The sequence below is a fragment of the Miniopterus schreibersii genome, assembly GCF_964146895.1.
Source record: "Miniopterus schreibersii genome assembly, chromosome: 1".
NCBI classification, from domain to species: Eukaryota; Metazoa; Chordata; class Mammalia; order Chiroptera; family Miniopteridae; genus Miniopterus; species Miniopterus schreibersii.
Window position 1 is genome coordinate 201,434,825 of NC_138101.1, and position 24,875 is coordinate 201,459,699.

At 64.4% G+C, this 24,875-nt stretch overlaps 2 protein-coding genes across 6 annotated transcripts in view; one reads left to right on the forward strand and one right to left on the reverse strand.

The window, feature by feature from the left end:
* Positions 1-4,779: 4,779 nt before the first annotated feature.
* BRF1 (BRF1 general transcription factor IIIB subunit) overlaps positions 4,780-24,875 on the reverse strand; it is a 39,043-nt gene continuing 18,947 nt past the window's right edge. The window contains exons 6-18 of one of the 3 annotated variants that reach the window (XM_081147279.1): positions 18,784-18,933; positions 17,825-17,918; positions 16,789-16,915; positions 16,304-16,343; positions 16,126-16,218; positions 11,940-12,209; positions 10,855-10,916; positions 10,268-10,349; positions 10,138-10,193; positions 9,048-9,301; positions 8,368-8,419; positions 7,634-7,802; positions 4,780-7,138 (exon numbers count right to left, since the gene is read on the reverse strand). In XM_081147279.1, the coding sequence (XP_081003405.1) occupies positions 7,101-7,138; positions 7,634-7,802; positions 8,368-8,419; positions 9,048-9,301; positions 10,138-10,193; positions 10,268-10,349; positions 10,855-10,916; positions 11,940-12,209; positions 16,126-16,218; positions 16,304-16,343; positions 16,789-16,915; positions 17,825-17,918; positions 18,784-18,933 (1,487 nt within the window). In that variant the 3' untranslated portion in view covers positions 4,780-7,100. The remainder of the gene's footprint in view (positions 7,139-7,633; positions 7,803-8,367; positions 8,420-9,047; positions 9,302-10,137; positions 10,194-10,267; positions 10,350-10,854; positions 10,917-11,939; positions 12,210-16,125; positions 16,219-16,303; positions 16,344-16,788; positions 16,916-17,824; positions 17,919-18,783; positions 18,934-24,875) is intronic. The other 2 variants (XM_081147281.1, XM_081147280.1) reach the window with 2 other exon arrangements.
* Positions 22,076-24,252, forward strand: BTBD6 (BTB domain containing 6). Of its 3 annotated transcripts, none has more exons than XM_081147306.1 (4): positions 22,076-22,504; positions 22,621-22,711; positions 22,822-22,940; positions 23,079-24,252. In XM_081147306.1, exons 1-4 carry the CDS (start codon positions 22,149-22,151, stop codon positions 24,109-24,111), a joined length of 1,599 nt encoding a protein of 532 aa, XP_081003432.1. In that variant the 5' UTR covers positions 22,076-22,148; the 3' UTR covers positions 24,112-24,252. The 3 variants fall into 3 exon arrangements, with proteins under 3 accessions (XP_081003432.1, XP_081003434.1, XP_081003433.1); XM_081147307.1 differs by having other exon boundaries at positions 22,504-22,520; positions 22,551-22,711; XM_081147308.1 differs by lacking the exon at positions 22,621-22,711 and having other exon boundaries at positions 22,292-22,504.

Here is a 24,875-nt window from a genome sequence, read left to right on the forward strand (position 1 = left end):
CGTGGGGGCCGCGCTTCCCTCCCCGGAGCCGAGTCCCGCCCGACGCCGCGGTCAGCGCGCTGCAGCCGGTGACCCCAGGGACGCGCAGAGGGCAGGCGGGCACTCGCCGGGGCCTCCCAGGAGGGGCCCCCCAGGAGGGCCGCGGCCCAGGGCGCCCCGGGGGGCGGCCGCTCCCCCGACGGGGCGGGCGCGCTGGGCTCGGAGCGTTTCCGCCGCCCGCCCCCGCCGGCCCCGCAGGAAGCGGCCGCCTCCCGAACAAAGGGGCCGGCGGACAATGGCCATTGAATTGGGCCGGGGCGCTCGCGCACGGACGGGCCGCAGCTGCCCGCGCTGATAAGACCCCGGCCCGGCCCGGCCGCCGGGTCCCGCCCCGCGCCCCCAGGCCCGCGCGCGGAGCCGGCCCCCCAGGCGCCCAAGTGCCGCGCGGCCCGTCGGCGCCTCGTTTGGGGGAAGGACGGCCCGGGAGTCGCCCCGCCGGTCCCCGCCTTTCTGCGAGGCCGCCCGCGGCCCCCTTTCCTTGGGACCCGCCACCTTGGGGACCCCCGGCGCCCCGGGAGCGCGAGCCAGGAGCCGCGGGGTGCGCGCAGGCCCGAGCCCAGCGGGGGGGGGGGGGGGGGGGCGGCTCCCTGGTCTCCACCCGTCACCTGGAGGCTCCGCGAGGCAGACCCAGGTCTGCAGCCAGGGCACGTGTTGGGGGGGGTCCCAGCATCTTCTGGAAGGAGCCAGCACCCCACCCCTGGGCGGAGTGGGGCCGAGAGGGACAAGACCTCTGGGCTGCGGGAACCGAGGCAGGCTCTCCTCCCGGGCAGGGTGAGGTGGCCCCGGCCCACTGCGGTCCTGGGGCCCGGGCAGGCCAGGGGTCTGGGGAGGACTGGGAGCTCCCGCCCACAGCAGCCCCGTTTCCCTCTGTGCAGCCCAGAGCTCTGCCAGCACTACCTGCACCAGCCAGCAGCCTTGTCCTGGGCAAGCCCCTTCCCCCCAGGACAGAGAGGACACAGAGTCAGGACAGTGGGACATTCAGAGCTGCAGGACCCAGGAGGGCTCTGACCAAGCTAGGAAGAATCGATGGGCAAGGAAGGCTTCTTGGAAGAGGTGACACTTGGGCCGAGTTTCTCGGGGAGGAGGGCAGATCCTGCAGAAGGAGGGGGCTCCCCAGACACAGGCTGGAGTCAGGGAAAAGCCGGGTGTTTGCAGAAGGGCCGAGTCCAGGCGTGCTGGTGGGCAGACGGGGGCTGGAGGGTGTACCCAGGCCATGGGCAAGGCCTCCACCAGGATTGGGTGGCAGCACCGATACCAGCTGCCCCTCAGGCCTGACCTGGTGGCAGTGGCGAAGGTGGCCACTGGAGGCCAGCCCTGGCAGAGAGAGGGCGTACGTGGTGACTCTGCCGATGTCCCAGGGCTGGGTGAGGTGACAGGATGTGTGGAGGGTGCTGGGTATGGCCCTGGTGATGCAGGACCAGCACGGTGGTGGCGGTGAGCAGTCTCGCTGACAGTGGTGGCTCCCTGGGTGGTGGCCACAGGTATGGCAGGGTGCTGGGTGCAGAAGGGCTGCTATGTGGGTCAGGGTCCCTTAGCAAGGCTCTCCAGATTGCTGCTCCTTGGCCTGGGGTCATGCCCTCCAAGGAGCCAGGTGCCCCCTGCCATCTGCCCTCCTGCCCCTCCCACGATAAGCTGTGAGCACCCCACCTCTCAGGTAACCATGACCCGGCTGAGGCCTGGGCAGGTGGACACAGCCTGACCCTCAGTGGACACTGGGGCCTGCACGGGCAGATACAGGCCTACCAGGCCCCTGCCCGGCACCGAGCTCTGCTCTCAGGCCACAGGAAGTGGGAGGCCAGCAGCTTTGGACTCTGGGACTCAAAGTCCACAGTGACTCACCGAGAGCCCACCCTGGGGATGTCCTGACCAACACCTGTGGGGTCCTGCCCCTACCCAGCCTGCACCTGGCTGGCTGCTCTGAGCCTCTTTCCAGGAGCCCTGGTGGGGCCCCCAGCCCTGCCCTTCTGCCACTCTCCACCCACCAGCATCTTCCTCATCCCTGGGTAGCAGGGCTGAGCACCCCCACCTGTCTGTCCACCCCCCAACCCCAAGTGCCCGCAGCCAGCAGCGTGGAGCCAGGCCCAGGGCCCACCAGAGCTGAGCGCACAGCAGGCTTGGCTGTCCCCCCACACTGAAACAAGCATGACACCCCAACCTCTAGGGACCCTGCCCCTCCCACCCTGAGGCCCTCACCCCTCTCCCCCTACCTCACACGCCTCTCACACCAGGCGCCAGGTGGGTGGTCCACCTGCCTCTTCTGCACCCCAATGTGGCCTGACCAGCTCTTCCTTTGGGACCCAGTGTGGACCCCCCTCCTCCAAGAAGCCTTCTGGCCTACCCCTCCCACCCTGGGGCCCCCGGAGGGTTGTCCTCATTCCCCTGAACTAGTCTCTGAGCGTTATTGGACCCTCAGTGGGAACCCAGTCTGCTGCCCACCGGCCGAACCCACCTCCACTCTCACCCACAGCACCCTCACCAGTGCACCTGGGGTCACCCTAGGTAAGGACGAACTGAAGTTGGGGAGGCAGCTAAGGCCCCAAAGACTCATCTTGGTCGGATCATGCAGGGCCCTCCCTGCGGCAGGCGACCACCTGGGGGCAGGTGTGCATGGCAAAGGAACCGGCTGTGGGGGGTGCTCCCTCCCAAAGAGGCGCTCCTCAGGGCACTGGCCACAGGGGCGCACACAACCTGCGGGCGCTCCTCCCCTCGGCCGCCCGGCCGTCCTGCAGCGCCGCCTGCTGGCCGGGACAGAGCGCCTCTCCCACTTGCAGAGCCTGCAGGGCTGGGCAGGAGGCTTGGGTGGCTGTGCACCCACGTGCATGGGCCCTCCTTAGGGCTCCGTGTCCCCCACCATGTGACCACCATGCCCCTCCCCAACATTCAGAGACCCTGGAGCCCGCCAGCCTGTATGCACCGAGGGAGCCTGGAATGCCACCCGCAGGCTGCTGAGCTCGATTTGCACCGTGCGGCCCCTCGTCTTTCCAAACTCTCCCACCTGCCGCCAAGCATCCACCGCCCCCAGGCCCCCGACAGCCTGCTCAGACCCTGCCTGGCTCCCCATCCCCCCTGCTCACCCACCCCCTGCAGGGCTCCCTCCTGCCAGGTCCCCGTGCCGGCCTCAGAGCAGGCGCTTTGCTTCATGGGGAGCCGTGACACCTTGTGTCTCCATGAGCGCGTAGGTGTGCGCACGGGCCAGCTGGCTGGGGCGCCTTGCATATGTGCTGATCCGGGGCCCAGTGCCCTCCTCCCTAGGCCGGGACCCGTGGCCGCCTGCAGCCCCGACACTGGGGCCCCGTCCACGTCTGGCCCTTGCTGACCCGTGGCCTCCTGCCCGAAGGGCGTGCCCCCCAGCTGCCGGCTGAGCTCCGCCTTGCTGCTGAGGCTGGGTGGGGGGAAGGGGCCACAGCGGCCACACACCCCTGCCCCCCGCGCCGTGCCAGGCAGACATTTTCCCAGGCCCCACCAAGGCGGGCACCTTGCAGACAATGCTGTTATTCACAGACCTCGAGTGGGGGAAGCGATTACTTGGTCCCACCAGAGCAGAGGTCCCTCACTGCCAAGGACACCAGCCCCGCGTTGTCTGGCACGGCCTCTGGCCAGAGGGACAAGGCCTCTCCCTCTGACCTCAGGACGGCTGTGGCTCCTGCACTCCAGCCGAGCTGTCTCGGCCTTGGCAGTTTGCTCCCATCATGGGCACTGACCCTCCCTGCCCACAGGCCCGCCTGGGCTTTGGGGTGCCCCACCCGGGTGCCCCATCCTCAGACGGGAGCAGGTCACGGAGGTGGGGCGTGAGAGGAGCTGTGGCAGAGGCGGATTAGGGTCAAGGCTGAGGAGGGCCAGGGTCAAGCGGGATCCCCCCAGTCTGGGGCCCCTGCCTTCACAGGTCCCTGAGGGCCCATTGTGTGGGGACAATGGCTTCCTGAGCCAGGCCCCCCTCCCAGCAGGAAAGCCATAAAGAGCCTGCCGCTGTCCTTTGAAGGGTCTGGGCAGTCGAGCCTGGGGCCTGACGCCCTGGAGCCCATCCCTCAGCCTCCACCCCTCGCCAGCCCAGCAGGGACTCGGGCCTCCCCGGGGGCTGGCCCACCCTCCAGGCACGTAGGACACAGGCGGAGGCTAACCAGCCTTGGAAGCTGGCGGCCACACACAGGCACAGCCACAGCGCCAGAGCTGGGCAGCACCCTGCCTGCCTGGGGGCCCTGGCTTAGGGCTCTCCCCATGGGAACCAACTGGACGCTCTAGATGTCCTCCACGGGGTCAGGGCGCATGCGCGAGACAGCGGAGTGTCCTGCTGAGGAGGGGGCTGGACCCTGGTGTCAGTCCCTGGCAGGCACACCTTGGCTGGGGTTAGGGACCTGGGGACCCAAAGCTGCGAGAAAGGTCAGCAGTCCTGGCAGGACAGGGACAGGCAGAGGGACTGCCCCAGGAGCCGAGTGCCCCACCCAAGTCCAGCGGGTCCTGGGGTGCCCCTGCTGCCCAGGGGTGCTGTGGCAGTAGCTGGGGCCAGTCCTGCAGTGGGGGCTGGGGGTCTCCCCACACCAGGTCTCCACTGTCTTGCCAGGCAAGGGGGTCATGAGGCCCAGGAAGGGCACGATGGGCGCTCTGGGGCGGGGACAGTGAGCGCATGTGGGGGGGGGTCCTGCAAGCAGAGCAGCCTGTGGCAGAGCTGAGCAGGCCCCACTAGGACAATCCCGCGTGTTGGAGACCTTGGTGTGCTAACAACAAAGACCCCAGACCCAACCCGAGGACTCGCACATGCCCGCAGTTCTGCGGGTTGTGGTTTTTATTATTCGGGGAGTGAGGTGTCCTTGGGTGCAGGATACCCCAGTTGGGGCTCGGGGACAGGAAGACTGGTGGGAACTGGCCTGGACAGAGGGTCAGTGCCTGCTCCTGTCTCCAGGCTGTGCCGAGGTGGCCACTGAGGGTGGGCAGGTGGCCATGGGGTGGGGCGGGCGGGCAGAGCTGTAAACCATTTCTCTGTCCCGGTCCCCCGTCGAGACCTGGGTCCCTCCCTGTCCCCTCTGCGGGCCCACAGATAGCCAGTGCGAGTTCCTGAGTTTGACCCCCCATGACCTCAGAGCCCCTCTGAAGCAGGGTGGCCCCACCCTCAGGGGCAGGGGAGTGCTCCACACTCCTCCCAGGGCTGAAGTCCCTCAACAGCAGAGTGGACAGCAGGCCCAGCTGACCCTGACCCTGGTGGTACATCCAGACCCAGGCCAGTGATGAGAGCCCTCACTCCTAGACACAGCCTGTTGGCCCCTCTGCACCCAGCAGCCCCTGGGTCGGACCTGGCCACCAGCCCACCTACCCCAGCCTTGGCTCACCCTTCAGCACCAGGGAGCCACAGAGGGGCCTGCAGGAGGTGCAGCTACGCGGGCAGTGCCTCAGCCTGCAGGGTGCACAGGGGCAGGGTGAGAAGCCTGGTCTGGGGAAGGCTGGACGGAGGGGTGGTGCGGGCTGAGAGCAGGTAGGCCGGGGTTCGGCGGGGACAGGCTCAGCCCCAAGGCAAAGGCACCGGGCGGCTTCTGCCCAGCACCTGTGCTCCTCCCAAAGGCCCCTCAGGTGGTCTTGGTGGCATCAGGTGCCATCAGCCCTGCCCCTGCTTGGAGGTCCAACCTGGAAACCACTGCGGGGGCGGAGCAGTACGCAGGCCTGCATGACGTCCCCGGGTCCACGTGTGACAGTGGTGACCTGCGCGTGGGGTGCTGTCTAGTCCAGCGGCACCCTGCCCGCAGCTGGCTGCTCGCCTAGGGCCTTGCCCCGTTGCCACGTTAGTCACCACCACCACAGCACGTGGCTTCAGCACCACCTGTCACCCGCGTGTCCCTGTGGTGCGGGTCCCACTGCTCTGGGGCCTTGCCACCGAGCGCTCCTCGCCTCACCCTCAGGGCACAGCTGCTCCTCACCAGGCCTCCTCCCTGGGACTCGACTCCTGCTTCAACCACACACGCCTGGCTGGGCTGCCACCTGGAGCTCCCCTTCCAGCATGGGGTGTTCCACCCCACCTGCCCCTCCAGCCTCCCTCGGGCATGTCCCTCTGGGGCAGGCCATGGAGCCACACACAGAATCACAGGCCACAGCCGCAGAGGTTTCTGCTCGAGTAACACCTTTCTGTCCTCAGAACCCAGCCTCCACCCACCTCCCAGGCCGAGGGGTGCAGCAACTGGCCTCTGAGTCCTGACCTGCAGACTCTGCTGCATCGTGGGAGGGGCCCAGCCCCCCAGGAGAGCGAGTGCTGGGCCAGGCAGTGTGGAGTGGTCTGCCACCGAGGTCATCCTCTCCGGGGCAGTAGGGTGGGCCACGGCCTGGCCTCTGAGGGATGTCCAGAGCAGTGATGCCCGAGCTAAGACTTGACAGTAGTCTCTGGGCCTTCCTGTTCCAAGGCCTGGCCCTGGGGCAGTTCAGGGCAGTGGGAACTCTCTAGAGCAGGCAGCCAAGCTCAGGACCCTGCCTGCCTTCCCTCCCTCTGGTATGCTGAGCCAGATGCCAGCCCAGACATGAGTGCCCGCCACTCTCCTGGCTCCGGCCCCTGGGCTCGTTAGTGCAGCTCTGAGTGGGCCCCGGGCCCTGGCAGCGGCAGGGAGGCTGGGTCTGGCTGCAGCTGGAGGTGCGGGACCAGCAGAGGGAGCTGGACACAGTGCTTCTCGGTGACAGCGAGACCCGGAGGGCGCAGGGCACCGGCTCCACCAGGGCAGAGCAGGGTCCTGGAGCCCACCAGCCCTCCACGCACTTGGGCCTCCTGGGCCTCAGTTTCCTCACAGGGGACATGACAGCCATGTCTGCGGAGGGTTCTTGGGCCACGAGACACACGTCTGAGTCACGTGCAGGCCCCAGTCCAGACACCCAAGATGGACACACACCATACATTGCTCAAAACATGGTGCCCACACAAGTGCCACGGACGCCACACGTGGCTGTGAGACGCAAGCTGCGGGGCAGGCAGGCAGCGCCCTCTTGTCACAAGAGTCTCGTGCTCGTGCCTGTGGGCCTTGGGCCCAGAGACCCTGTCTGGTCCCTCAGACACCAGTGGGTCCACCACGGACACTGCCAGGGGCGGTCACGCCTCAGTAGCCATCATCGTCGTCGCCATCACAGCCGTAATCTGCAAAGCACAAAGGCCGTTTAGGGACGCCGAGGGGCGCTGCGCAGTCACTGTGCCCAGGAGCCCCTCCCTTGCTCCCTGGAGGCTCCAGCTCTAGCTGGGAGCCTTGTCCACACAGGCCCCCCCACCCTCGATGGAAAGGGCCACTTCGGTCTCCGCAGGTCTTGGGGGCCGATGGCCTCGCATGTGGGCAGTGGGGGCCTGGCTCAGGGTCAAGTACCCATGTGAGGTGTGCTGCACTGCGGGTGGGAACCCTACTTCTGTAGGCTGGGCCACCCCTGGCCAATCCAGTGCCCGGTCTCCCCAGTGGGCAGGACCTGGCCAAACACCGGGGCTCAAAGCCCATATAGCCAATACACCAAGCGTCTTCACTCAGGTCTCCTCCCAGGTGAAACACGGTGAGAAGCCAACAGGCCTCAGCTTAGGGGCAGGTGGACAGTGCCCTTTCCTGGAAGCCCGGCCCACGTCAGCCCACCAGCCACTTGGAGCCCGCACCATTGCCACCCAGCATCTGCAGGGCACTGACGCAGGGCTCCCCGTCCTCCTCGTCGGGGTCCTCGTCGGGGTCCTCCTCGGGGTGGTAGGACACAGGGCCACTCTCCACCACGACCGCTGAGGGCCTCACCGGCTCAGACCCCAGGGGGGCAGGGCTCGGGAGCAGGGCCTGCAAGTGAGGGGGGACAGGCTCTGGGACAGGGTACGGAACAAGGCTCCCTGGCCACCCCGTGACCCTGACCTGCCCCCACTCCAGAGCCTGCACCTGCAGCTACATTGGGACACCTGGAGACCCTCCCTCCCTGCTTTTGGCTGAACCAGACCCTGAGGACAAGGAGTGAAGACCCCTGAGCCATGGCCCGGGAGGGCCCAGTCCCCAGATGAGGCCACCATCCAAGGAGGGACTGCCGGCACAACCAGGCTGGACCCCGGGACCTTGGCCTCGCTGCCCAGAGGCTCTCCCCGAATGGCCCCAGGAGATATCACCTGCAGGCTGGCCAGGGGCAGGGCTGGAGGGGCAGAGCTCCGCTCCCCATGCCCTGTGTGGAGGACTCAGGCTCTCAGGCCCCAGGCCCAGTCCCAGGACACTTCCCTGGCATCTGGGCCTCAGGACTCCTGCTGCTACGCACAGCAGTGTGGCTCGTGCTCCATCCCACCAGGGGCTGTCCTCCCCGTTCCTCACTCAGACAGGACTCTCTGGGGTCCCCGCCCCTCGCTATGTCCACACAATGTACCTCTCCCAGGGCTGCCTTCTTAGCTGGCTGTGTGGATACCATTGGCCTCAACCTGAAAGAAAGCACAGGAGGAGGGGTGAGGGGAAGCAGAGCAGGGAGGGGAGGGGGAGGAGCACTCCAGGGCCCAAGTCTGCCCCTTTCCTCCCAGCCAAACAGCTTTAGTTGCCCCCTTCACCCATGCCCCCCAGGACCACAGCAGGGGGCACCCCAACTTCTGCTAACAGCACCCCTTCCACTGGGCCTGCTCACCCTCCCCCAAACCCTCCAAACACAAAGCCAGGGCTTTCCCCACTGTTACCTGCAGGGGACCGAGAGGACACACACCAAAGCTCCTCAACACTGCTAACCCACCCAGGGGCACAGCAGGACCCCCACCTGAGAGGAGACAGGCTCCCCTCCAAGCCCAGGAACCCCACACCCCAGGGCTGGTGGCGGGAGGCAGGGTGGATGCGGGGCAGAGCCTATGTGGTAGCCCTGAACCCCTTCCCTCCAGGCACAGCTGGGAGACGCTGAATCACACTCTGCTAGGAGCCGGAGGGGCTCCAATGACAGCTGCACCCACCCGGGCCCCAGCCCTGCATGCGGATTTGAGCCGGCTGGGGCAGTGGATGCCATGCTGTCACCGACACGACCCCTAGCACAGGGGCTCCTGCCCTGGCCCCACCCACCTGGCACAGTACCTTTTCCCCATACTGGCCACAGGGTCGGCCCCACTCCTGCCAGCCGGCTTTTTCCTCCGCGGCAGCTTCCTGGCGCCGGCCCTGTCCTCGGGCCGCGTGTCCTGCCTGTGCGCACCGCCACCCTTGCTGTCCAGGTCCCGCAGCACGCTGTAGTTGATCTTGCTGGAGATCCGCTTCTGCTCCAGCATCTTCTCGATGGCCTCCCCGGCCGTGCTGGCCTGGATCGGCTCCCGGCGCTTGCAGGACTTCTTGGGCTCGAGGGAAACACACAAGTGACACCTCCTGCAGGCTGGCAGTCGGCACCCCTGGGCCCGTGAGGTGCCGCCCAGGACTTCAGGGAAGGAGGGGCCCGGCAATCCCAAGGCTACACCCACCTCCTCCTCTCGGAATGGGGGAAGCAGCCTGGGCCCATCCTGCCCCACTGCACCCTCCCCAGCGAGCGGGACACCAGCAGGGAGCCTAGCCCAGTACTGCAAACTGCCCCAGCTCCCACACAGCCCCCTCCCACACTGGCCCGTGGCCAAGCAGACAGGACAGAGCAGGGTGCTTCCTGTGCTCTGGCCATGCCACCCAGCAGGGAGGTATGGTCCCTGGACTTTGACCTGGGCACTGAGCTGCAGACCACCTGCAGGAGCCCACCAGCTCTCCTGCGCAGCCCCCTTGGGGGGAAATGACAGACTATGCTGCCAGGGGCCCCAAACCCTGACTCTAGCCCTGGCCTCCCTCCCTCTCAGTCCAGACGGGTTTGTGAGCCTATGCTTTCAGCTGTTGCCATCCCCCACCCAGCCTGCTGCACGTAAGCTCCTGTCTCTTCTCTGTCTCAGTTACAGGCCCGACCACTCCCCAAAGTGGCTCCCAGTCAGGTATCACCACACACCAGCTGCTGAGCCACGGCACTGTGACCACCAGCAGGACAGGCGGCGAGAGCAGGCTTTGCCAGGCCACAGAGGGGACAGGGCCCTTGGCACAGGTCCTGAGTCTCAGCAGCCTGCCTGGGGCTTTCCCCACTGGAGCACACAGACCCACCACCCGCGCCAGCCCCACCAGGTCACAGGAGGGACAGGCTGGTCCACGGCAGCAACTGCCCTACCTTCTGCTCCTTGTAGATGCCCAGCTCCTTCTCCTTGGCAATCCGGGCTTCCTTCTCTGAAAGGCCAACAAGCAGCTGGGTCAGCGAGGGCCCCACACGCTGGGTGCCCAGGCAGGGGAGCGGCGCTTACCCCTCTGCTCCCGCAGGTACTCGGCATTCTCCCGCATCCACAGCTCGGCCTTCACACGGGCTTCTGCCTCGTTCAGGATGTACTGGGCAGAGCACAGCATCACGCTCAGAGGCATGCTTGGTCCTGGCCACAAGCATGCCTCCCACCCGTGTAACTGGTCGGGGGTGGGTCTCTGGCCAAGGATGGTGAATGTGCAACCCCACAAATGGCTCATCCTCAGGAGCCTGCCGGGGACACCTTTCCATGGCACTCCCACCCACCCCTCTGAACAGCTCACAGCCCTCCGGGCACAAGAGCTGGGCCACCAGATACAGGGACAGAGGTCCTGACAAGACAGCAGACTGAGGGCTTGGGAGGCCAATGTCGGAGCTAACGGGTGGGCTTCAGTGCTACATCCTAAGAGCAGGGACAGACCTTGCCTGCTGAGGGACCCCTGCACACACACGACCTGGGACAGGGGTCTGGGGCTGTGCAGGCACACAGGATCCCAGCGGGCCTGACATCTGCATCACAGCCACAGACCCTGCAGGCAGATCCCAGGAAATGCATCTCCTGCCAGCCCTGGAGGGCGCAGAGCCTGCACTCACCCTGTCAATCTCCAGGTCATCGATGCCACTGAGGTCCAGCTCGCCATCCCCAGAAGCGTCTTCTAGAGAAAAGCACAGCTTTTGGTCAACAAGTTCAACACCCCCAGGCTCTCAGGACTCGGCTTCCTCGCCTCCAGCAAGCTGGCACGGCTCTAGCACGTGCGAAGACCCCATGCTAGGCAGAGGAAGCAGGATGCCACACGGGGCTACAGGGCACACCCCACCTGTCCTGTGCGTCCTGTCGGAGAAGCTTCCAGATTGGGAGAGGGCAGTCGGCCAGTTCTCTGCTCAGCAATCTGAGAGGGGGCCTCAGGGAGCCCTCCGACTGTTCTCAGAACATCCCTAAAACCTGTCAGCCACCCCTTCCTGCCCCAGTTGGGTCAAGAGCACCATCTGCAATACTCAAATCAAGGTGGCCCCCGCTGCCTGCTGCCCCTCGACACCTGATGTCCTCTGCTGAGCCCCACTGTTGTCTGCCCACAGCAGGCCGTCAGGATGCTCCCCACCGAGGCCCTGCAAGGGCCCCCGGGCACTCCATGCTCCCTCAGCTCTGGCCAGGACAGCCTCTTTCTGCTCCAGGGTCACAGTGCCCCTGCTGCCCCAGGGCCTCGGTATGTGGCCTCTGCCCTGCACTTTGCAGGACCTGCCTGAACTTGTCTGTCTGACCATGGAGATCGTACCCTCAGCCAGTGTTTCCCCACTGGGTTAGACAATGCAAAAGGGTGGGCAGGGAGACAGTCTGTCCCCGGGCAGGGACCATGCATGACACACGGCCGTGACTTCTCAGCTAAGGCTTGCATGCGGGATGCCTGTCCACAGTGCCTCCTGGGTCACACGGAGGCAAGAAGGTGCCCGTGGCCACAACCTGAGCCAGCAGGACAGCAGACAAGGGTCCCAGAAACAGTGGCGCCTGCTGGCATCTGGGGTTGGCACACAATGGGGTCGCTGCCTGCTCACAGCCCTGCATGTGGCTGGTGGTGCCTCTGCCTCCCAGAGACCGGGAGGGACGGCCCAAGCCCAACCAAACCCACCCAAACCTGGAACCCCTTCCGGCCCCGCCCTGCCCCGCCCCGCCCCGCGCTCACTGGACTCCTGGCTCTGCGAGGAGATGCACTCTCGGATGGAGTCTGAGATGCCCAGGCTCGCCGCTGTGGGCAGGGGCCCGAGCAAGGACTCCAGGGCGGGGGGCCTGCCACTCCCGCTGGGGCTGCCCACAGCCTCCGCGCTGCCGGGAACGCCACCGCCAAGCAGCTCCCGGTAGAAGTCCTTGTTCAGGTGGCTGGCGGCGGCCTCCAGCTCCTCGTCCTCCGCATCCTCCTCGCCAAACACGCCGGCCGTGGCGTCCTCGACGGAGCCTGGGGACACAGTCCACACCCCGTCAGCCGGCAGGACGCAGGGGACCCACTTCTGTGTAGAGAAACATGCCCACCGGCCGCAAAGGGCGTTCCCTCCACTAATTAAGCTGCTGAGGATGAAAGAGCCACCAGGTGCCCTGGCCACACAGGCACCCACGTCCCGGGCGGCCTGCGCCTCACGCCTGATGTGAAGCTGACACGAAACCTGAAACCAGCAGCTCCCAGGACAAACCACCCGAGACGAGGGAGGGACGAGGCAGAGACTTCTCAGAGCTGACGCTGAAGCAGAATCCACAAAACAGACGCTGCACAGACTCAACGCAGATCACACGCCCGACGCAGGACTTGTGTTCACGAGACGTGAACTCAAAACTCCTTAGTAAGGAAACGCGCCCAGTGAAAGTGGGTGAAAGACCTGAACGAGACTTCAGCAAAGGCCCCAGGATGGTGAGCGAGCACGTGGCTCCCCCAGGAGGGCAGGGCGGCCCCGTGACGAGCAGGCGCCTCTCCTCAGCCCTCACCCAGGGGAAGGACACGCTGTCCCCACAAGACTGTAAGGAGCATCCACAGCGCTCAGCTCAACAGTTCCACCTAGAAACAACCCGAACGCCCTCGGCCAGGACCGGAGGGTCAGGAGGCCGTGCCCACCCTGAAAAGGGGCGGGTGCGGACAGAGACAGAGAGCAGAAGGGGGAGAGCCAGAGGAAACGGCACCCACGGGTGGGAGGGTGACAGGCCTGACACCTGGGGCGATGCAGGCCCACGGCCTCCCGGGGAGGGCCCTGCCGGTGAGCACACGTCCAACACGCGCAGTGCTGCACGGCAGCCACCCCTCGGTGGGGGCCACCGTCATCGAGCGGCAAGACTAAGGGTTCCTTGACTACCTAACGTCTCAGCTGGCGCGAGTGTCACGCGAGTTCACGTCTTGACCGACGTTTCCCTGGAGAGCCACCACTCGATTCCCGGAGAGCAGGACACTCGTGTGGGGGCGACCTCCCGGACTCACCAGGTGGCTCTCCGCCTGGACACACGCAACTTGTTCCTCTGAGGGAAGGACTCCCGCAGCCGTGGCTGTCTCTTCCTCCACCTTCCTCCAAATTCTTCCAGCCCCTCCCTGCAGCACTCACACTGGGAATCTGCTTCCTGCACCAGCCCCGCCTCCTGTCTCCTCCCAGCACCTCGGGAGGGCACAGGGACACAGAGGATGGGCACACGGGAGCCACGGCTTCCACGGGCCCACAGGTGTGGCTCAGGAGGTTAATCTGAGGAGCAGCCCCACGGCCCAAGGCAGCCGCACCCTCCTGCTCCATTTGCGGAGACCTGGGTGGATGGGTGGGAAGCCACGTCCGCCACCTGACAGCACAGCAGCAGGGGTAGGGTGGCCGGTGGGAGGAAGAACATGGCAAACATCAAGGAAACCCGCAGACAAAACGCAAGGCAGGCCCGGCCAGCGTGGTTCAGCAGTTGAGTGTCAACTTAGGATCCAGGAGATGGTGGTTCGATTCCCGGTCAGGGCACAGGCCCGGGTTGTGGGCTCGATCCCTGGTTGAGGGTGTGCAGGAGGCAGCCGATCAATGACTCTCATCGTTGATGTTTCTCTCTCTCTCTCTCCCTCTCTCTCAAATCAATAAAGACATAAAAATCAAACAAACAAAAAACTCAAGGCAGGCCAGGTGGGAGAACATCTCCACTGCTGGAGGAAGAGGCAGCCAGCGCTGCAGAGCAGACAGGATGCTCTGTGCCCGAGAGGCCACAGGACACAGTGAGCGAAGGTGAATCACAAGTCAGCAACAGACGACCCCGTGGATATGGGAGGCCGGGCCGGAGCAAGCACAGGGCTCCTCCCTGCCCAGGGCAGCTCTTTAAACACCCAGCCAGGCACCCAATAGACGGCACAGAGGAGAGACAGCGCCGGCCACACTGCCACCACAACACAACAAATGCAGGAATTAACGCCAAGAGAAGAAAACAAAAGGCACCCTCACACCCTCCTCCTGAACTTACACCTCCTTCCTCGGCTCTGAGCACCAAAGAGAAATGACCTGCGGCCCCAATTCCATGTAGGCAGAGGCCCAGTGGCCGGCGTAGAAACGAGAGGTAGCAGCAGTGATGAACCAACACAGCCGCAGCTGTGGGGGCTCAGTGACCCACCAAGAAAAACCCAAAATCAGAGCCACAGAAGACAACAGAGAATACAAGAGGAAATGACCCAGGAAAATGAAACGAAAGTACCCAAAGACACAACTTGTGTGGACAGTGGAGCTGGCTGGGTGGCGGGACGTGCACCTGAGAGCTGACAGGCCTGGACCGAGCAGGGGACGAGGGCCCTGTGACATGCTAACAGCACCCACCCACCCAGGACACCCTGTTCCATGCACTCCAGGCACACAGGAAACACTGGGTGCTGACACCAAAGATGTGTGACCATGGAGAGTGGGCCCTCTTCACAGCAAAACGTGGGACCTCGGTCTCAAGTCCGCAACATGAGGCCTCATAGGGAAGCGGTGATGTGCCCACTGCCACCACTCAACTTGCCTGGTGCTAAAGGGCCAGTGACGGACAGAGAGTAGGGGCCTGAGCACAGGAAAGTGCAGGAGAGCATCGTAGAAGCCAATCACTCACAGAGGCCCGACAGGATGGGCTGCGGCCCAAGGCAGCACCACAAGTGGAAATGCCCTACGTGGGAGATGCCCTGGATACACCAAAACTGAGCACGTGGCAGACCTGCCGAGCCCACCTGAACCGAGCTCAGAACACGCCCGCGAGCCCAGAAGGCCGTCACCTCAGCTCCATCTCAGGTAGTCGCTGCCCCACCCGCACAGCACAAGCAGGAGACACGGGGTGGGGGTGGGGGGGGTGTTCCTAGACACGAAGGAGAAGGGTGCAGAAACACAAAACGTGGGCCCTGTGGAGGGTGGGCCGGTACCCTCGCGACTGCAGGGGTACGGGGGCCACAGAAACGATCGACACTCAGAACGCAGACGATCCCTACTGAGCATGGATCACTGCACTGTGTCGGGTCGAAGGCATGAGTCAGGACGGCCTGAACCTGGAAACCCAGCGATGGCTGCATGCCGAGGTGGCAGCAGAGCCCAGCACGGGCAACACAGAGCCCACGCGCTGGTCAGGGGGTCAGTGTCAGCAAAAACAGCAGCGGCTGCCGGACAGAGACGCCACTTCCCCAGCAACAGAGACGGCGATGCGGCTCAGGCACGAAACTGCGGGATGGCGCCAACCCCCTCCTGGCTGCCGAGGAGCAGAGCGCACGTGGGGGGGATGGGACAGGGACCGGACAAGTGACTGAAGATCACATGAAAAAACACACCAGAGGGGCTGCAGAATTGGGAGAGGAGGCTGGGGGTGCCCATGGCCCAGACCAGGTATCATGGGAGCACCAACGTCACTCATCGCCTGCTCCTGGGCCTGGGCCTGCTGCCCCAACCCCACAGGGCCCCTGCGCAGGACAACGAGGGGCAGCCCTGCACCCCTGGGAACCAGAAGAGAAATGGAACTACAGGTGCACCTAAAGCTCATGGCAGCTCCACAGGCTCCGCTGGCAGGGAGGGTGCCTGGGACGGGAACTACACGGATGGGCACCGAGGGGCAACTGTGGAAAGGGGCTCGAGGTGGTCTGGGCCCCATATCCAGGGCTAAGCTCCTACCCATGGGCAGTGGGCAGGGCGGGCCTGCATCTGAGAACAAAAACCCAAGTGGGCGATTCTGTCCAGAGCAACTGGGACAGAAGACGAGTGGACTTGGATGCTCGGGAGCTGCTCAAGAGAGAGTTGGTACCTGGGGGGATGGGGGTATCCTAAGAGCAACTGGACACTCAGCGTGGCGTGTGGGGGCCAGCGGCAGGACACGTGGCTGTGGAAGGGGTGACTCGAGTGGCCAGGTGTGGGGCATGGTGGACTCACCGTCTCTCGCCAGGCTGGCCAGGGCCCCCTTGGCCTTGGGCCGGCTGTTTTCTAGTTCAGTCTCGATTTCGTCCTGGTAGGTGGATATTTCCCCTAAAGTGACATATCAGGAGCAGAAGTGAGCACAGGGCCCGTCCCCAAGGACCCGAAGGGTCCGGGTGTCAGGGGGGCTGCTTACCTTCAACTTCCTCCAGTTTTTTCGACAGGACTTGTTCAAGCTGAAAACGAAGATGACAACACTGAGTGACAGGAGTGACCTGAGTCAGCCGGTGCTGCGGGGCCCCCGCAGGCCCCTCCCTAACGGGGGCACCTGATGCTGGCCTGGCCAGGAACACGCTCAGGGGTCTGATCAAGGGCAAAGAGCCAGGAGGTGGAGACTGAGCTCAGGCCTGGGTCCCTCAACAAGGGGACATGTGCTCAGCCATCCAGATAAACTTAGCAACCAGGCCTTGGAGAGGAGCAGGGGCCCAGCTAGACGCCCCGATAGTCTGGAAAGGGACCTGTGGGCCCCACCCGCACCTTCACATGTCCACATCCCACACACATGTGTGCATGCAGGCCTCCACTTTGCAATACAAATGTGCAGAGTTAGGTCACAGAACGCAGCCAGAACCTCACGTGCAGACCGTGAGGCATGGGCAGTCGGCGTGCAGGTGGGCTCACCTGCTTCATCCGCAGCTTCCGCTGGCCGGCCGTGTACGATGGGGGGTCACACTCCTCCTCCAGGTCAATCTTCATAAACTCGTCTACTGTCAGCTGACTGGTGGGGGTGTCTTCAAATTCCGTGAGCCTAGGACAGAGACGTAGGCTCTGTGAAAGGGAGCCTGATGCCCCTGAAAAGCCACGTAAACCGGCCCACAGTTTGCGAAATGGCATCCCAGAAGGTCCAATTCCTTGGCCCAGCGCCCGGCACTCCGTGAGCACAGGCCAGCTACCTTCCGGCAGCCTGTCCGTCCCTGCTCAGTCCTGCCAACAGCTCAAACCTGGCCCAGGAGAAAAGGCCCTACACCCTCCTGGCACCACAGATGGACTCGAAGGGGCCCAGGGAGGAAGAAGCCCAACCCACAGCCCAGTGCCCAGCTGAAGGCAAATTTTCAGCAACCTGGTCAACTTCCATACAACCTTCAAAAAGTTTAATGACAGAATTTTTAAAACAAACTGTATATAAGCCAAACAAGCACACGATGTTTCATCTGCCTTTGAAAACCACCCGTGGTAAAGGCAGCAGGGTCAGGGTCCCAGTGAGCTGAGCTGGGCGGCCGTGACCTTGCGCCCCAGGCAGCACCTGGCTGGGCTGCTTAGCTACACAGGTGTGGTAGCCCTGTGCTCGATCTCAGCTTCCTCCAGGTGACGGTCTCTCAGGCCACACTGAGCAGGACACAAGTGAGGCGCCCTCAGTGCCCGTTTCCTGACCCCTTTGAGTCTGGGCAATTCTACAAACCACTGTTCCACCTGAGCTTACTGTGGAGACAAACAAGGTCTGCAGGAAAGGGCCACTGCAGCGGGGACGGGGCAGGCGTGGCCCCAGATGGACGGACTTCTACGGAGGAGAGGGCAGCCCCTCTGTGACCCAGCCTTGCAGGCTCCTGGCCAGACAGGAAGCAGCAGGACCCCCAGGATGGGGCTCTGACCAGCAGGCGCAGCTAAGCCTAGTAGAGGATGTGGCCCTGCCCCAAGGCCCTAAGCAAGAGCCACCCACCTCTTCCTCAGCGTGGACTCGCACACCTTGACCACGCTGATGACCTCTTTGACGGTTCTCCGGAAGTCATGCATCCTGGCTGCGACCAGAAGTGCTGAAAAGGGAGATGACAGGGGATTAAGCAGCAGAGCACGTGCGCTGTGACCCAGACATCAGGCCAACCCCACAAGTGGGCGTACTCAGTCTGTGCAAGTGTCACTGAGATCTACATGCTGCTCTAACCACGATGGTCAAGACTTACAGAGAGGACCACGTGCTGCCTGACCTCCGTGGTGAGACACAGAGAACCAGGGCCTGTTTTCTGAGGGCTTCCCATAATGGGCAAAGAGAACCTGCTGAGGTGGCCTATGTGGGAGACGCTGGTTGGCAATGAAGCTGAGGGTTCTAGAGACTGGGACAAAGGGAGTGGCCCATGTTCTGGGCATGGTGACCCTGGCTAGGTGGGCTGGATCTGGACTGCAAACTAGGAAACCAGGCTTTGGATGGAAAATGAACCTGGGGCAGCACTGAGCCTACTGGTAGCGGATCGTGGGAATGCGGGCCCTGGCATTCCAGAAAAAAGTGGACCTGTAGGCACTGGGCACAGGGCCAAGAGGAAGAGTGAGAGCCCTGCCAGCCTGAGGGGCCCTGGGGGGGTCTCTGGCCCTAGGGGCTCCAGCAGACCCAACAGTGTCTGCAGGTGGCTGCCACCAGAGGACACACCAGACAGTTGCCCCCAAGGGCCAGGGAGCCAGCCCGAAAGGCCAGTGGCCCAGCAGTCAAGCCCCAGATCTAGACCAGGGAGCTGGGCCATCCTGCCCCTACCTCCAGCCTGTGGAGGGCAGCTGGGAGCAGGTGGAAGTCCGAGAGCAGGGGAGGCTGGGAGGCAGCTCTGGAGAGAACCCAGCACCCACCCTGCTGCAGGGTCGGGACAGCAGCCGCCACCCGGCGACCTGGCCAGCCTGACTCCGAGACTGTACCTGCCCCGCAGAGGCCGGAGGGGCGCCGGCCCGTGTGCATCCAGTCCCTCTTCATCCTCTGCAGCAGCCGCAGGGCTGTCATGGACACTTCGTGGTTCTTCTCGCCGAACTCCAGCAGGTGGGCAAAGCGTGGGATGTACAGGCACGGGTCTGTGGGGACACGTGCCTCAGTGCGTGACCTGGACCTGCAGCCTCGCCACCCTGCCCCCAACCTCTCACCAAGGTGGGGCCACCTCACTGTCCTTTCACCACACAGTTTCCCAGGATGCCCTCCCATGGGACATGCAGCTCCCAGACCCACAGATGGGGCCCGCACTGCATGGCCCCCGCCCATGGCCTGGTGGCAGCTGCACTTGCCATTTCATGGCTAGAGCGTGAGGTGGCGCCAACCTTTATGTATTTATTGCCAACATTTATTCTTGTGAAGGTCGGTCTCCACCTTCCGCCCTTTGTCTCGAGATGTATGTTGCATCTCTTCACGTGTCTCCTTCTTACTAAGGGAAAGCCAGCTGGCTCAGGAGGGACCTGTGCACATAGGTGCAGGATGCAGACATGCATGCGCACAGACAGACACACACCCTCAGGCCGGCTCTGGGCTGGAGGACAAGGCTTTCTGGGGCCTCCAGCCTCTGGGCAGCAGCACCAAGTCACCCAGTGGACTCGCCTAACAACTAAGATGGCCACAGCTGTCTTGGAGGACAGTGCAGGGCCTGTGACGCAGCCATGGGGTGAGACCTTTGGACAGGACTATCCAGGAAGGCCTTGCTCAAGGGGGCTGCTGGGGAAGAGGGCAGAGGAAGGGGTGGGGGCAGACTGGGAGACCCTGGGAAGCACAGGAGGAGACAAGTGATATCATTACATTCTCCCAGCAACAGAAGGAAGAGGTGAGACACATCCCAGCTGTCACAGCACCTGGCACCCTCCTCCAGGCCCTGGCCCGGCCACTTCTCTGTGTGTCCCTCTATCCACCAGGGCTTACACAACTGAGCTCAGACCCTGGAAGTCCCGAGATCCTATGAGCACTGCCAGCCAAAGGTTTCGGTGGCCACAGAGAATGGCACCAGCCCCAAAGCAGCGTGGGTCCCCAAGGGACTGCATGGACCTGAGCGACACTGCCCACACTGACCAGTGAGCACTGCCTCTCGGTCGTTACATCACCAGGATCCAAATAGTCATCCAGCCAACACAGGCAGCTGCCACCTCTTATCCCTGTTCCAGGTGAGCCAATGGCACAGAGACTCATGGTGCCCAAGGCCACCTGGCCATGTGGCCACCACAGGGCCGATTCAGGTCTGAGCCCAGGCAGACTGGAGTTACAGCCCTCGTCCACCCTGGGTGTTCTGTTTTGGAATCATTTGGGGTTGGGTTTTTTTGTGTGTGTGTGTTATTTGGTTACTAAAAAATATCTTGGGGCCCAGCCGGTGTGGCTCAGCAGTTGAGTGTCGACCTGGGATCCAGGAGATCACGGTATGATCCCCGGTCAGGGCACACACAAGAATCAACCAATGGATGCATAAGTGGGACAACAAATGCATGTTTCCCTCTCCCTTCCTCTCTCTAAAAAGTAAAGACATATGTATAGTGTGCCCCCCAAAATGTACACACACTTTGAATAACTATAAAGACTGTTTGTTAAAACATGTTTCACTTTCAAAATGTAACGCAATCAGCTGTTAAAGGGTGTGTACGTTTTTTGGAACGCCCTGTGTGTGTTTTAATTCAACACCCGACAACCAGCAACTGCCCCCGCAGTCTGTGGGGCAGGTCTGAAAACTGGCCTTCAGAGAACAAGACATCCGTAGCGTGGAGGACATGGACCCACAGGAGTCCCCTCCGACACTAAATATAGCCTGGCACCTGCGGCCAAGTGGTCAGAGTGTGCGCCGGTGCACCCAAGGGTTGCGGGTTCGATTCCAGGTCAGGGGCACACGCCTGTGCTACAGGTTTGACCCCTGGTGCTGGGCGGGAGCGTGCAGGCGGCAACCAGCCCGTTTCTCTCTCTCATCAATGATGTTCCCCCTCCTCTGAAAAGCAACGAAAAATATCCTCCGGTGAGGCTTAACAAAAAAGAAAAAAAGAAGAAATAATGAACTAAGTATTAAGTAGGAAGTTAAAAGTTAATAAAATGGAACATTTAGAGTAGGCAAAATAGAGTAATAAACAAAAACACTCAACTACCACTACCAGGAAAAGAGTTTTAAAAGACAAAACCAAACCACAGCGTGGTGCTGCGTGGACGGCACGGACGATCGGAACAGGGAGGGCCCAGAAACGGCCCACACACGTCCGTGGGCTCCCAAAGGTGGCAAAGGGTGGCTCCCTGCCAGGGGCTCAGGAGGCCTGGCCGCGCCCGCGAGGGAACGACGGGCCCTCACCTCGCGCCAGGCGCAGGCCCATTGGGGTGACCAGAGGCTCGCTGGCTGCACGGCGGGCCCACGGCACCGGGAGGGGTGGGCGCTGCACGAGCGAGACAGGCCCACGGCGGCGGGAGGGGTGGGCGCTGCACGAGCGAGACGGGCCCACGGCGCCGGGAGGGGTGGGCGCTGCACGAGCGAGACGGGCCCACGGCGCCGGGAGGGGTGGGCGCTGCACGAGCGAGACGGGCCCACGGCGCCGGGAGGGGTGGGCGCTGCACGAGCGAGACGGGCCCACGGCGGCGGGAGGGGTGGGCGCTGCACGAGCGAGACGGGCCCACGGCGCCGGGAGGGGTGGGCGCTGCACGAGAAGACGCCTCGCACGAGACCGCGGGCGGCGGAGGAGGAAGGAAGCACAGCGCGCACGTTCCCTGCAGCAAAGGGGGCGACCCGCAGAGCGAAGGGCGCCGAGGGGCCCGGGCGCCCCGTGGCCGAGGCCGTGGGTGTGACCGCGGGCGGGAACAGCCCAGGGACAGCCCAGGGCGCCCCGCCCTCTCCCTCTCCAGCCCGCGCGTGGACACTGAGCGGAGGGAAAGCGAGCGGGCCGACGGGCACACGGCCAGGGGCTGGGCTCATCGGTCCCCGGGGGAGGCGGGTCCCTGCAGCGCGGCACCGCTGGGGGGTGCAGGTGCCGCTCGGAAACAGCGCGCCTCCCGCCCGGCCTCCGCGCTCAGGGGTCCCGCTGGGCTGGGCGCTGGGCCACGGCTCCAGGGGCGGGGCCGGGGAACGTCACCGCGCGGGGCGGGCCCGGGCGATCGTCACCGTGGGGCGGGGCCTTCCCGGGGGCGGGATCCTGGCACGTCACCGCGCGGGGCGGGCCCGGGCGATCGTCACCGCGGGGCGGCGCCGGTGGGGCGGGCCCGGCGCCGGGGCCCTGACGCGGGCGGACGCGCGGCTGGGACGGCGCCCCCGGCGGCGGCGGCGGGTCGGGAGCGGCGCCCGCCCGGCCCCATGCTGCTGCCCCTGGCCTGTCTGCACGGCCGGGTGGCGCAGTGTCTCGCCGCGCTCCTCGTGCTGGCGGGGCCCCCCCCGCGGCCCCGGCGCGGCCCGAAGACGCACGGCGCCCCGCCCCCGCGCCCCGAGGCCGCCCCGCCCGGGAAGATGGCCGCGGAGCTGTACGCGCCCGCCGCGGCCGCCGCCACCGCCACGGACATTGCCAACAGCAACGCCACCGCGGCGGGCAGGAAGGGCCCGCCCAGCGCGCCGCCGCCCGCCCCGCCGCCGCCCGCGCCCGCGCCGCCCGCGCCCGACAACAACAACTTGGAGAGCCCCAACTGGCAGTCCTTCCACCCGACGCTGCGCGAGAGGTGAGCCCGCGCCCGCGCCCCGGCCCCGGCCCCGGCCCCGGCCCCGGCCCCGGCCCCGGCCCCGGCCCGCGCAGCCTGCGCCGGCCCGAGCCCGAGCCGTGCCTCTCCCCCCGCAGGAACGCGCTCATGTTCAACAACGAGCTCATGGCCGACGTGCACTTCGTGGTGGGGCCCCCGGGCGGGGCCCGGCGGGTGCCTGCGCACAAGGTTGGTAGAGGCTCGGCCCTTTGCCCCCCCGCGGCCGCTGCCCGGCGGAGCCGCCCGCCCCGCTCCGCTGGGGGCGCAGCGCGGGGCTCAGGGCAGCTTTGTCTCCGCAGTACGTCCTGGCGGTCGGGAGCTCAGTCTTCTATGCCATGTTTTACGGGGACCTGGCCGAAGTCAAGCCGGAGATCCACATCCCCGACGTGGAGCCGGCGGCTTTCCTCATCATGCTGAAGTAAGTGGGCTCTGTTAGCTGCAAGAACGGGCGGTCCTTACCGCCTGGTGCCCCCTGCCAGCGCCCTGGGGGGAAGTCTCCTGGCCCGGGTGTCCGCAGGCCCTGAGTGGCCTGTGATGTGGTCCCCGCCCTGCCTAGGTACATGTACAGTGACGAGATTGATCTGGAAGCAGACACAGTGCTGGCCACTCTCTACGCTGCCAAGAAGTACATTGTCCCCGCGCTAGCAAAATCCTGCGTCCACTTTCTGGAGACGAGTCTGGAAGCCAAAAACGCCTGCGTCCTGCTGTCTCAGAGCCGGCTTTTTGAGGAGCCGGAGCTGACCCAGCGCTGCTGGGAGGTCATCGATGCGCAGGCTGAGATGGCCCTGCGGTCGGAGGGCTTCTGTGAGATTGACTGGCAGACCCTGGAGATCATCATCACGCGGGAGGCCCTCAACACCAAGGAGGCCGTGGTCTTCGAGGCCGTGCTGAACTGGGCCGAGGCAGAGTGCAAGCGGCAGGGCCTGCCCGCCACCCCCCGCAACAAGAGGCACGTTCTGGGGCCAGCTCTCTACCTGGTCCGAATCCCAACCATGACCCTGGAGGAGTTTGCCAACGGCGCTGCCCAGTCGGATGTCCTGACCCTGGAGGAGACCCGCAACATCTTCCTGTGGTACACGGCGGCCAGCAAGCCCCTGCTCGACTTCCCACTGACCAAAAGGAAGGGCCTGGCCCCGCAGAGGTGCCACCGCTTCCAGTCCTCGGCCTACCGTAGCAACCAGTGGCGCTACCGGGGGCGCTGTGACAGCATCCAGTTTGCTGCGGACAGAAGGGTGTTTGTTGCGGGGCTGGGCCTGTACGGGTCCAGCTCCGGGAAAGCTGAGTACAGCGTGAAGATCGAGCTGAAGCGACTGGGGGTTGTCCTCGCCCAGAACCTGACCAGGTTTGTCTCCGACGGCTCCAGCAGCACCTTCTCAGTCTGGTTTGAGCACCCGGTGCAGGTGGAGCAGGACACATTCTACACGGCCAGTGCCGTGCTGGATGGCAGCGAGCTCAGCTACTTCGGGCAGGAGGGCATGACAGAGGTGCAGTGCGGGAGGGTCACGTTCCAGTTCCAGTGCTCCTCCGACAGCACCAACGGCACCGGGGTCCAGGGCGGGCAGATCCCGGAGCTCATCTTCTATGCCTGAGCACCACAGGGAGGGGTGGATGCACTGAGTTGGACGGGGGCTGCACCCTTTCTCCGCAGTGGCTGACAGGCTTCATGAGCTTTGTAAATCTTTTGTACACAGTTGGCTGTAGCCAAAGGTATGAAACATGTTTTCTACACAGCCGGAGCCTTGGTTTCTGAGTCCTGGCTGGGCCTCGCAGCACCCGCTGCACTGCATGTTGGTGTGCACATCTCAGGTAGAGGGCAAATTTGGGGGCAGATGGCAGCCCCAACCCTCCCAGTGGCCCCCATGCTGCCTGCTTTGTGCACCTGGCTGTTCCTCCTACCCTCCTGGATTTTATTCTGAGTGGTTCTAAGTTTAAGACCTTCCTTTCAAATCTAAAACCTGGGAAAAATCATTTTAAATAGTTTATCTCAAGTTTTAGTACAGCAAGAGCCACATGTATAGAAAGTACTGCCGGCCCTTGTTCTCACCGACCAGTGAGGGAGGAGGCGGCCTACGGTGCTGAACAAGGCTCACTGGTTAGACGCAAACCAGGCCCAGGGAGGCCTGTATGCCCAAACCTGCCCTCGGCCAGCAGGCTGGGCCTCCTCCATCTGGGCACAGTTGCTTCCCAGGCTGCAGCCAGAATGCTCTGGAAAAGGCCAGGAGTCTTGCGCTTGGTTAATTAAGCTTCACTAGCTGCTCAGACAAAGCCCTACTGTATGACAGGTTCGGATTAGGGGCGGGGGCAGGGTGGCACTTGCAGGGCCCTGGGCTCCAGCCCCCGGGAACATTGCTGG

Excerpts from the sequence above, each read along its gene's own strand:
- BTBD6 (XM_081147306.1), top strand. The coding sequence starts at position 22,149 with ATGCTGCTGCCCCTGGCCTGTCTGCACGGCCGGGTGGCGCAGTGTCTC. Across the intron at positions 22,505-22,620 it reads CACCCGACGCTGCGCGAGAG|GAACGCGCTCATGTTCAACA; the intron begins GTGAGCCCGCGC and ends CTCCCCCCGCAG. Across the intron at positions 22,941-23,078 it reads GCTTTCCTCATCATGCTGAA|GTACATGTACAGTGACGAGA; the intron begins GTAAGTGGGCTC and ends CGCCCTGCCTAG.